General features: G+C 41.4%; 1 protein-coding gene across 7 annotated transcripts in view; it reads left to right on the forward strand.

Moving 5' to 3' along the window:
* DLC1 (DLC1 Rho GTPase activating protein) overlaps positions 1-6,985 on the forward strand; it is a 522,352-nt gene extending 515,367 nt beyond the window's left edge. For all 7 annotated transcript variants that reach the window (XM_070781604.1, XM_070781603.1, XM_019953385.2 and 4 more), the window contains 5 exons: positions 121-235; positions 1,297-1,515; positions 2,303-2,520; positions 3,266-3,439; positions 4,417-6,985. In XM_070781604.1, the coding sequence (XP_070637705.1) occupies positions 121-235; positions 1,297-1,515; positions 2,303-2,520; positions 3,266-3,439; positions 4,417-4,537 (847 nt within the window). In that variant the 3' untranslated portion in view covers positions 4,538-6,985. The remainder of the gene's footprint in view (positions 1-120; positions 236-1,296; positions 1,516-2,302; positions 2,521-3,265; positions 3,440-4,416) is intronic.
* The last annotated feature ends 5,254 nt before the right edge of the window (positions 6,986-12,239 follow it).

The following is a 12,239-nucleotide window of genomic DNA, read 5'->3' on the forward strand; positions in this document are numbered from 1 at the left end:
TAATGTCAAATAAGCTCCAGTGAAATAGCCTTTTTCTCTCCTTTAGGTTTCCTAGAATAACACATTGATTAAAAATATATAAACATTTGAATCTTGCCTCTCCCTCATTTCTCTCTCTAGGGTAATGCAAAGAAAACAGAGTTTGGGCAAACCAGATCAAAAAGATCTGAATGAGAATCTCGCTGCCACTCAAGGGCTAGCCCATATGATTGCTGAGTGCAAGAAGCTTTTCCAGGTAGGGAGATGGAAAGTTTTGTTATTTGTTGATGCTGCTGCTGCTAAGTCGCTTCAGACGTGTCCGACTCTGTGCGACCCCATAGACGGCAGCCCACCAGGCTCCCCCGTCCCTGGGATTCTCCAGGCAAGAACACTGGAGTGGGTTGCCATTGCCTTCTCCAATGCATGAAAGTGAAAAGTGAAAGTGAAGTCGCTCAGTCATGTCCGACTCTTAGCAACCCAATGGACTGCAGCCTAACAGGCTCCTCTGTCCATGGGATTTTCCAAGCAAGAGTACTAGAGTGGGGTGCCATTGCCTCCTCTGAGAACTACCTTATAATCCAGCAATTCCACTCCTAGGTGTATATCCAAAGAAAAAACAAAACAAAACACTAAACCTAAGTGTCCATGAGATGGAAGGATAAAGAACTAAAGAATATGTGGGGTGTGTCTGTGTGTGTGTCTATAAAATGAAATACTACTCCGCCATTTAAAAAAAAGAATGAAATTTCAAGTTTTGCCATTTGCAACACCGTGGATGGACCTGGAGGGCGTTATGCTTAGTGTAATAAGCCGCACAGGGAAAAACAAGTACTGCATGCACCTGTACGTCCTTATATGTAGAACCTAAAAAATAAAACAATGAACACAGTGAAACAGAAACAGACTCATGGGTATAGAGAACAAAATAGTGGTTTGAGGGGTTAAACCACAAGATACATTGTACAGCACAGGGAATATAGCCAATATTTTATCATAAGTTTAAATGGAGTATATAAAACAATTAGCTATACTTCAGTTTCAAAAACAAAATTCTGTGTCCTCGTCAGTGTACGCCTTGTTTGGTTACTTTGTCTTCTACTCTAACTTCTTCCTAAAGAGGAGGGCCTCGCACAAGAATAAGCTTAGGTACCTTTATGAAGGTGCTCTGCTTGTGTCCTCGTGATACCTCATGGAGTCAGCAGGGACACCCTTCACCTGGTGGAAGCCTGGGGATTAGACTGCTTTCTCAGCCTGGAGGATCCTGCACCTCCACCGACGGGCAGCAGACATCCTTTTTGTCTCTCGTGTCCCTCCCAGGTTCCTGAGGAAATGAGCCGATGTCGAAATTCCTACACCGAACAGGAGCTAAAGCCCCTTACCCTCGAAGCGTTAGGACGCCTTTGTAATGATGACTCAGCCGACTACCAACACTTCCTCCAAGACTGTGTGGACAGCCTGTTTAAAGAGGTCAAGGAGAAGTTCAAAGGCTGGGTCAGTTACTCCACATCTGAGCAGGCCGAGCTCTCTTATAAGAAGGTAAGTCATATCCTCATTTTCGGCCATTCGAGTCTGGTGGTTGGGACTTGGATTCATTAGAGACCAGACCTTTTTGCCAACACAGGGGCGGCCTGTCACCCATCGCTTTCCCTCTAGAGCTGGGCAGATAGGTGATTCATATCCCCGCGGTAAGAGTGGAAACCAGTTCAATGAGGGGTGGTGCTCATTGAACTCATGTCAGAGGAAACTCCCTAGTGAAATCCTTTGACTCCACAGAATCATGCAAGAGTTTCCTGGAATGTTTTACTAATGGTCTTGGGCCTCCGGGCATTTTATGAGGAGCTGGCTGTTTCCATCCTTTGATTAGAACCTCCTCAGGCTCTCCTCTGTTCTCAGTCACTCTTCTCACCTTCTAATAAGCAGGGAGTGCTGGGGGCAGGGATGGTTGGTTTAACTTGAAAACCCCTTGAGGGCAGAGGTATCCTGTGTGGCTTTCCATGCACGTGGAGGTATTTGTTGACTTGTCTCCACCACCTTGAGAAGAAAGAAACCTTGAGCACAGTCCAGATGGCCATGCAGGCTTGGACGTGCAAACGGATCTTACTTTCATTGCACTGACCCTAATATGGGTCCCAGGAAAACATAAAATCAGAGGTGACGCCAGCAGTCCTATCTGCTTTCTGTTCTGATCTTGAATATGCTTGAGGTCAGCAGCCTGTTAAAGTCAGAAATAAGCATTAGGTCCATGTACCCGGCTAGCAGTTTGTCTTAAGAGTCTAGATGCGTAGGGACTGTCTTGGCACTGAAAAGTCTATCTTCTTCTTAGGTGAGTGAAGGACCACCTCTGAGGCTTTGGCGGGCAACCATCGAAGTCCCTGCAACACCCGAGGAAATCTTAAAGCGCCTCCTGAAAGAGCAGCACCTCTGGGATGTAGACTTGTTGGATTCAAAAGTGATTGAAATCCTGGACAGCCAGACTGAAATTTACCAGTATGTCCAAAACAGTATGGCACCCCATCCTGCTCGGGACTATGTCGTTTTGAGGTGAGAGCTTCCGGATTGATTATTATGACAAGAATGAGCTTATATGTCACTGAACGTTACATTAAAATTACTTAAAATAGAACATACGCTTCCATAAAAGCATTGAACCCTTCCAGATAAGAAAGATAACATCTGCATTTATTCCAGCAGTGTGTCCATCCCTGAAAATGGTTTGAAGTCTCAGAACTGAGCTCAGAGAGAGAGGCACAGTCCATCAAATGTGCTCAGTGGTAGCTATTTTTTCCCCTTTAGGATAGATTTTCTCAGAAATAGCTAGTGAATGCATCAGCCAGGAAATAACATTTGAGTCCCAAGTGAGCTGTGGTTGAAGCTGATTTATATGTAGTTCCTACATTCTCTGAAGACATTATTGAGGGAAGAATTTCAACAATCTTTGAGGAAATGTCACATCATTAGTCCAGAACTTCTCCAACAGAGTAACATTCATTTGGACGTCCACGTTCTAGTACATTTGTGAAACATAAAAAGGGTTTTCAAATTTGCTTCAGTTTGGTTCTCTTTCAAAGAACTGACTGTGTGAGCCTGTATACACACTGCAGAAGGGGCTCTGTACAGAGTGAGCCATTCGTGAGTTCTTGCACAAGGATGCTTTCTGCCCAGGCTGGGTCACCAGGGGGCCCCTATCCTGCCTTTCAGCTCCCTCCTGTAAGAGTGAGGCCCCGTTTTAAACTTGGCTTTCAGGAACCTCCTCCCATTTACTTCCCGTCTCGTTTTGTCTCTGCAGAACATGGAGGACTAATTTACCCAAGGGAGCCTGTGCCCTTTTACTCACCTCGGTGGATCATGACCGGGCCCCTGTGGTGGGAGTGAGGGTCAATGTGCTCCTGGCCAGGTATCTGATCGAACCCTGTGGGTCAGGGAAATCCAAACTCACCTACATGTGCAGAGCAGACTTAAGGTACGTTCTGATGCTGATTTTTTTTTGTTTTTTTTTGACATCGTGAGTGAGGGGCATAAAGTAGATTCAGACTTTTTGTCTGATGCAAAAAAGAAAATGGCTTAAATGAATACATCCTTGCATCTTGGATGCTCCATGAAGAGCAGTGTTTATAAAGTAACTCCTTCACATTTCTGGGTCTTCTGGATACCACTTACTAATTTCCACCCTTTAGAGAATTTGGTATTAAAGCAATGCAGATATGGTGGTTCTACCATGAGCTTAAAGCCACAGGAAATGAGAGTTTGAATCAGCAAGCCGATGTGTGTTATTTTATATTCAAAGATATTTGAATAATATGACATGCCCTTTTAGTAATTAATTAGGCCTATGCTCTGTGTCTTAGATCACTGTGAGTTCTTATCAAAAAAAACAAGAAAAAAAAAAAAATCAACCTCTGAAAACTTTCCAAAGTGGCTCTCCTACTAAATCAGTTCTTGTTTGAAGTCTTTACACTGCCATACTTTTGTTTTTGTTCTATATGCCAGAGGTTTCCTGAACAGTTATACCCAGTCTGTGTGGGTTAGTTGTTCGGTCACGTCTGACTCTTTGTGACCCCATGGACTTAACCCTCCCTCTGTCCGTGAGATTCTCCAGGCAAAAATACTGGAGTGGGTTGCCATTTCCTCCTGCTGGGGATCTTCCCAACCCCGGGATCGAACCCAGGTCTCCTGTATTGCAGTCAGATTCTTTACTGTCTGAACCACCAGGGAAGCCCAGTCTCATCCGATATTTGCACTCAGTAGGCTGTTCCTTGAGAAACTTCTGGTTCCATAAGTGTGATCAAGGTGCCAGGAGATTACTTTGGAATAGTAAGAAAGATCTTTACTTGCACATTTGCACATCAAGAAATAGAAGTGTATTCAGAAATCCCTTCAGCTGATTCAGGGTTTTCCAACTTGAATAATTTGTTTGCGTTTCCTTTCTGTCTGCCATAGGGGCCACATGCCAGAGTGGTACACGAAATCTTTTGGACATTTGTGTGCAGCTGAAGTGGTAAAGATCCGAGACTCCTTCAGTCATCAGAACACTGAAACCAAAGACACCAAATCTAGGTGATTCCTGAAGCGTGTCCACTGTCTGGGCGTTTGTTTCTAGAACACTTGCCAGTTCTTGGAAGATTGGGTTCAGTGTCTGATCCTGAAACGAAACTACAAATTGGAGAGTGGGAACTGACTATAGCGATTTGATACCTTTTTAAAGCTGCTTCTTGTTTGTGTAAGGTCTGTATTATGGACCTTGACTGGAATATATGACTGTGCAAAAAAAAAAAAAAAATGTATTCTTATTTGAATTGCTTCTGAGAAGCAAAACTCTATAACTGCATTCGGGAAGATAATGAAGAGACTTCATTTTCTTGCAATGTCAGCGTCTGTGTTACATGTACCTATGTCATTTTCTTTGCAGTGTGTGGAGGGATGGGTGTATCCACTGGAATAGTTGGTCCTCTTTGACATGTTTTCTCACTGAGAAGAGCAAAGAAAGGTTTGCACAGAGGAGCGTGTGTATGTGTGTTTGTTGCTGGTTGAATGGCAGAGATGTGTAAGTTGGGCCGCAGTGTCTGGCACACTGAGACACCTCCAAGAAGGATTTTGATGCACCAGGTCCAGTTTAACCGGGAATATCTGACCACCCATGGAATCGTCCAGAAAGGGAACCCGTTTATTTTGGGGTGTTGGACAACCCACCCATGTCTTTTTTTTTCTTTTCTTTTCTGAGGTAGTAGACATATTCCTTTTCCACCAACCTCTTCTTTACCTTAAAAGTGGTTGTAATTACTCAGATAGCCCCTTTCGAACGCAGTTTGTCTCTAAATCTGATTGCGAGGAGCAAAGTTGTTGTTATCCAGTAGAGGTGAATTCAGGGATGGAAATTCTTCCTTGCTAGCGCCAAAGCAGTTTTGTTTTGGTTTGGTTTGGTTTTTAAGTTGAGATGTGAAAACTGACCACTCTATCTACTTCTGAATCAAGTATCAATACTTTCTATGTATCTGCAAAGTCTTTGCATGTCTGTGTTAGGAGAAACTCTTAAAGGCACTATGTGTGGGAACACAGGAAACTTATGTCCCAGGGAACTCCGTGCAAATGTAACCCAACCAAAAAGTTGCTTGTTGTTGTTATGGTTATTAGCAGCATTTTTTTAAAGCTGCATATGTTTATTAATTGGATTTGTCCTTATCAGCAAAGAGGGTTTGTTTTGTTTTTCCTATATTTCTTTTTCTTCTCTTTTCTGAAGCCCTTGGGATAGATTTTAGTAGTAATGGAAAGTTCTAATCACAGTAAAAACAAATAAAAATACACTTGTGCAGGGTTTTGGAAGGGTGGTCTTTATACAGGTTTTACTGTAATAGTAAAGGTTGGCTCAAAAGACAGTATTAGTGAAATTTATTTTATATGGATCAAAAGTGAATAATGTATGAATGAGAGTTGTAAGAAGGATTTTAATTTTGTTATAATTTAGTTACCATTGTCAGTGTTATTTCAAAGGTTCTTTGAAGAATTAAGGGGCGGGGGACAGATGAGAGTTTAATTTGAGTATTTTGGATATTAGTGTTCCTCATGAAGATATACTTGTATATGCAATTTTAATGGCCTTCAGATTTGTAAGATTGTATGTTGTATATACCATTCTATTAAGAAATATGTACACCTACCTGTCCACTGTGCTTCCCAACATAGATAAAGCATGATAAAAATTATTATTTAAAATATACTTGTATTTATACCTCAGATATTCTTTTGGATTTTGTACCTCAAGTCTTTTTGGTTTGTTTTTTGTTTTTTGCTAATGTAAATACACTTTACATGAATACAGTCTAAGTGAAAAAAAAGTAAATAAAAGAAGAGGTTTATAACTTGCTCTATATCTGTACAGAATATAATCAATAAGTGCACTATTAAATGTTTAAAGTAAGGGAAATGTCTGGCCTGCTTTCCATTGTATTGCATCTCTCTACCACCCTTCAAACCACAGATGGCAAGGCTTACCATCCTAGCATCAATTGAAATGAAAATACAGATTTGCTGCAGGAAAAAATCAGACTGCAAATCATTCCAAGGCCAAACTGCAACTGAGCCACTCACTCACAAACAGGAAACCCTGGTGAAGGTTCAGGAAGCACAGAGATGCTCTCCAAACAAAGGTCACGAGGAAACGATGCTGAGAAAGTTACAAGAATAAGCAACAGCAACCGAAAGATGCCCCTAAGCAAAGCCAAGGTCATGGATTCATTCCATAAAAGGTCTCTTTCCCACTGTTTGCTTTCCTGTTCAAAGGATTCCTTACATATTTGACCGGAGGAGAATGTGAAGGATATGAACATTTTCAAGAAGTCTGCTTTAAGCCACCTACCGTGACATTGCCCCAACTTACTAATTGTGACTAATTGCCTAGACTGTAAGCTCTCTGAGAGCAGGGCTCTTCTACATGTCTTTATAATCCCCGGCAGCAGCTTTCAGTGTTTTGTACTTGTAGGCACCTAATAAATTTATTATTTGCCAAGTGGAATTGATTGAATTTGTGTCTGTTGTTTGAAAATGGATCGAATCTATGATGCTCTCTGTCACTGTGGCTCTTCCGTGCCCATTTGGAGATGGCAGGGACTGGAACTTGTTACATCTAGTGAAATCTCAAAGTTCAAACTGAAGAAGACATAGATGCTCTGCAGAGATGCTCTGGATTCTAAATTAGAGAGTTCTTTGTGCTCGAAATTCAGCCAGTCTCATTTCTCCAATACAATGTGATACAGATCTTAAAATTTGCTCTTCACAAGTACTATGGGCGTAGTAAAGGGGAAAAACCAACCTTAATAGAATTTGTTTTGTTAATTTTTTTAAAAAGACACACAGCCCAAAGCCTTTTTTATTTGGCCCTGCCTCCAGTCCTGGTTTCCTCAGAGCCATATAAAATGAAAAATCAAAATGTCTCAGGCCTGAAATAGTAAAAGTTCAGTTGTTTGAATGCCTCTGGAGTCATGACTTACACATAGGCTAAGTGTGGTTACCACGGTGGGAGACATGCTCTCACGGGCAGCAAGGTAGATTCAGATTGCTCCTGTCACCACCATTGTCCTTGGCACCTCATTTAGTCAGTTATTCCAACACCTGTTTATTTCACCCATATGGAGCTCAGACCTGAAGATACCGCAGTCCTGAAAATCTGCTCTCATGGACACTAATATGGAAATAATAACACCCCATAGCATCCTGCCCACCAGTTTACAGATAGAGTAACTGGGGAGATTCTAACAAAATTAAATAGATTCTTAATTTTACGAATTAAAATTCTTGAAATTTGCCTGCAGGGCTAAGGGAAACAGCTGAGATTTTGGAAAAGTAAAAAAGTGGGGAAAGCCAGGAAAGATAATCCAAACTGCTGCTTTTCCAACACCACTGGTGAGAGGGGTATGTGTGAGTGTGTATGCATGCAAAAGAAGATAAAGGCAAAAGAGCTGTGTGAGATTTTCTTTTACTTTTTTTAATTATGAAAGACTAACACATTTGCCAGGAGACTTGGAAAATACAGAACAAGGTTATAAATACTTCCACTATATATTATTTTGTGTATAATATATATAATATACAAAAATATATACAATTATTTTAAGTAGTAAATTAAGACTTTTAGAGTTTCAATATCAAACTCCCCAAAATTAATAGAATGAATATACAGAGAAGTAGAAGGATATAGTAGACCTGAAAAGCACGGTGAACCAATTCAACATAAGATTTATACAATTTTCACACGAGTAGGTACAAATTCTGTTCAAGTTCTCATAGACAAACCCATAGACCAACATTCATGGTTTCTTTTTGCCACTTCTGTTAACTTTTCACATACTCAATCCTCACATGCACCCCTTGAAGCGTAGGTATTATCCTAAGCCACAGGTTAAAGTGTTCAGAGCCTGAAAGAAGTTTAAATTCCAGCTCACTTGATCCCTACCCCAGCCCATCTCCCATCTGCTGATCTTTCTTTAATCCAGTGACAAATTTCTCATAGCAAGATCCAGTTCACTCAGGTCATCTCAGCATTGGAATCAGAAGGAACATAGAGAAAAGGGAAGTCCATAGCAAAATCACATTAAGTCAAAGTTCCCAAGAAATTATTCTGTCACCCAATTACTGAGAGGCTTAAGGAAAAATTAAGTAGGCTAAAGTTAAATATAAGGCAAAAGTTTTGCTTCAGATTAATGGTTTAGAGAATTTGTAGTTCTGTTTGCAAACTGAATATGTGATTTGTGGTGTACCAAGACTCCAGTGATGCCTCCTGTGAGACAGAAGACCCGCTCCTCCCCATCTGTACCTGCAGAAAAATCTTGACATGTCATCTGATTGCAACCCACCTGACCTGGGTGGGTCTTGCTGTGCTTCATGGATACAAGGGAAATAGCTATTTACAGGCCCCTTAGACTGCGGCCCAGGCTTAGAAACCCCGTCCTGTGATCTTCTGCAGTTCATCACGGTGCCCTTTCCACCAGCCAAGAATACCATGAACTGCCACTGACATATTCGTGAAGGTGCTTTGAAAAACAAGAGCACATTGAAAGGTAAAGGATCCTTCGTGAAACCAAAGTGGGATTTAGCCCACATGTTTTCCCTCACCTGCCTGTTGAAGCATACATATATGATTCTAAAGCAGAAAGCCTAAACAATGAGATCATGGCATGCATGTCATCTTGGTATTCCATCAGGATGAAATTTGCCTAAGGAATTTAAATTCCAGTTGCCTAAGGAATGCAAATTACAAAAACCCTCAAAGAGCCTGTGGCAGGGAAAACTCAGGTAGGTCTGTGCAGTTGCAGTGAAATTGGACCCATTCTCCAGGGAATGATCAGATCTTTGCAGGCTGGGGGTTTGCTAAATCATGTCGGCGGCTGTAGCCAAAGTAATTACCCTCACTGTGTATACACAGTTCCCATTAGAGCAGCCGGTTTGCCTGTCTGGACCCAAGGCTGTGTTGACACCTATAGTATAAACACCTCTTTGGAGAGATTTTTCATCTCATTAGACTTAAAAAAAAAAAAGTGAGGGCTAGAAATGTTATTCCTCATAGGGGATTTTCATTTCTTTCTTTCTTTCTCTTTTTCTGTCAAGATACAGAGCACCATGGAGAGCAAAAACCTTACTCTTTTTATTATGACTTGACATCAACCATTATTGGCTGATGCTGTTCCCACAAAAACAGTGACTTGTTCCCATAAAAATTGTCTGATTCCTGAGGAAATTGTTTCAAAAAGCTTCGTAGGTTATAGGTACTTGACAAATACAAGTGAGTTTGGCTTAAGTCTGAGAGGACTTGCTGCTGAGCTACCCTTTAATAAGCATATCAATGTGCAAGGTACTGAAATACATGCTTTCCTGATTAATATTACATTTAAATCTCACAGCAGTCCTTTGAAGGAGACCTTACTAGCCTCATTTTATAAATGAAAAAGCTTAAAGACAGTGGGACACTTAAAGAAATAAAGCAGCTATATAATATATGCAAAGGGACTCAAGAAATTCTAGAACAGCACAATACAACACAGCATTCTGCCACTGGTACACGTGACTGTTGCTGAAATGTGGCTACTGTGACTGAGGATCTGATCTGAATGTTTCATTTTACTTAATTTTTATTGAATTTAAATAGTTCCAGGTAGCTAGTGGCTACTGAACTGGACAGTGTAGTTTTTATTCCAAAGATCTGAGAATAATTCCAAGCAATCCAATTCTTCTCTCTCTACCACCTACAATAATCCTCTTAAGAACAAGAGAAGGAAGGAGAAAAAAAAAAAAGGAAGGCAGGGAAAAGAAATCTAATCAATTGTAGAAACCCACATTTCAGGTCAGATAGTATCCACTAACCATTCTACCAGTCACGAGGCTAAAACTGTGTGTTCCTTGTCCTGTGGCCAGCTCCGGCATTTCTCAAGCTTGAGTTGGATGACCTCTTTTCTTTGCTGGTAGAGTATTTTTACATAACCAAACCAGAGATAAGCTGGAGCTGGCCTGAAAGAATGCTTTGTCATTCAGAACATTCTCCCAGGCTTGTTGCAGGCCCAGGCATCCTGGCAGATGCTGCTGTCCAGGAACCACAGTGGTCCCTTCGCGGTCAACATCTGTCCCTTCAATTCCCTTGTCGCTGGTGTCTAGGCCTTCCTGCATGCTGGTGAGAGTAGCCACTTGGCAGCAGCTGTCAGAGCCCAGGGTGTGCTTCAGTAATAGTTCTTTTATTTTTTTTTTTTAATTTCACTGTACAGCAAAGTGAATCAGCCATACATAATCCCCCCTCTTTTGGATTTCCTTCTCATTGAGGTCACCACAGATCACTGAGTAGAATTCCCTGCGCTATACAGTAAGTTTTCTATTTTAATTAGTTATCTATTTAATACATAGTATCCATAGTATATATATGTCAGTCCCAATCTCTCAATTCATCCCCACCCCACCCCCACCCTTTGCCTCTTGGTATCCATTCATTTATTCTTTACATCTGTGTCTCTGTTTCTGCTTTGCAAATCGGTTCATCTGTACCATTTTTTCTGGATTGTGATAGGAGTTCTTGATCCAGGTTTGATATGTGTGAGGCGTCAGAACTTCAAGGCCCGTGGTAACAACTCTAAGATAAAGATACATCTTCAACAGTGGGTCCTAGCTTTTTGCTTCCAAGGACTCACTACATTGCTTACTGCCTTCCACTCTTTTTCAGAGTTGTCAAAGATTTAAGGTATTAAACAGTACAGTTTACACAGGGAAGCCTGGTGTGCTGCAGTCCGTGGGGTCACAGAGTCAGACATGACTTAGCAACCGAACAACAATGTTTTATTTGAATTTTCAACAAGATACATACTATTTAAAACTGCTAATGAGGTTTAGATGGCATCACCGACTACATGGACATGAGTTTGAGTGAACTCTGGGAGTTGGTGATGGACAGGGAGGCCTGGCATGCTGCGATTCATGGGGTCGCAGAGTCGGACACGACTGAGTGACTGAACTGAACTGAACTGAATGAGGTCTAGAAGGGTCTTAGACCTGTGTGTGAAATATCTTTTATTGGCATATGGTTTGAGAGTTTTCTTAATGAAAAATAGCTTACGAAGGCTGTTAAGCTGAACACTGTCCAAGGCCACTGACTCCTCCCAGTCACTGGTCTGTAGTTGAGTGATGGTTCCTAGCCCTGCTCAGATAATTCATCAAGGAAACGGGGGATTTAATGTCAAGTTCCAGAGAAACCAGTTTTCTTGACTTCCTGGAGTGATAGGATGTATTTTTTTCAATAGCAAAGATAAGTCAAGCTCTATTTTGTTGCAGTATTTTTAAATGTAAAAATATGAATAGACCATTAATATCATTCCAGGAAAGCAGGAAATGAAGAGGTCATACAGACTGTAAAGATTATTAAAGCAAGAAGAGATGTGAAGTCCCTGGGGCCATGCAAAATGTTGCAATATCTCAAAAGAGCTAGAGAATATTTCACCCCATGGCCCAGAATACTGAAAATGGGATATGTTTTCCTGCCACCATCCGGAAAGGAAAGAAGATAAATTTCCAGAAACGGAGCAACCTGACTGGTAAGGCAGGATAAGGACGTAGATGTTTGTTCTTAACCAGCCTAATGCCATAAACGCTCTTGGTCAGATTAATCCTCACCACGTTGCCACCCATGGGCAGCTCCGGCTGGCTGATCCTGAGGTCCAGCAGGATCCTCCGGGAACTCCCGCTTGTCAGTGACTCCAGGACATAGGTCAGCCTGGCATCGGTGGGACCAGTGGCCA

The sequence above is a fragment of the Bos indicus genome, chromosome 27 (assembly GCF_029378745.1).
Source record: "Bos indicus isolate NIAB-ARS_2022 breed Sahiwal x Tharparkar chromosome 27, NIAB-ARS_B.indTharparkar_mat_pri_1.0, whole genome shotgun sequence".
In the NCBI taxonomy this organism is placed as follows: Eukaryota; Metazoa; Chordata; class Mammalia; order Artiodactyla; family Bovidae; genus Bos; species Bos indicus.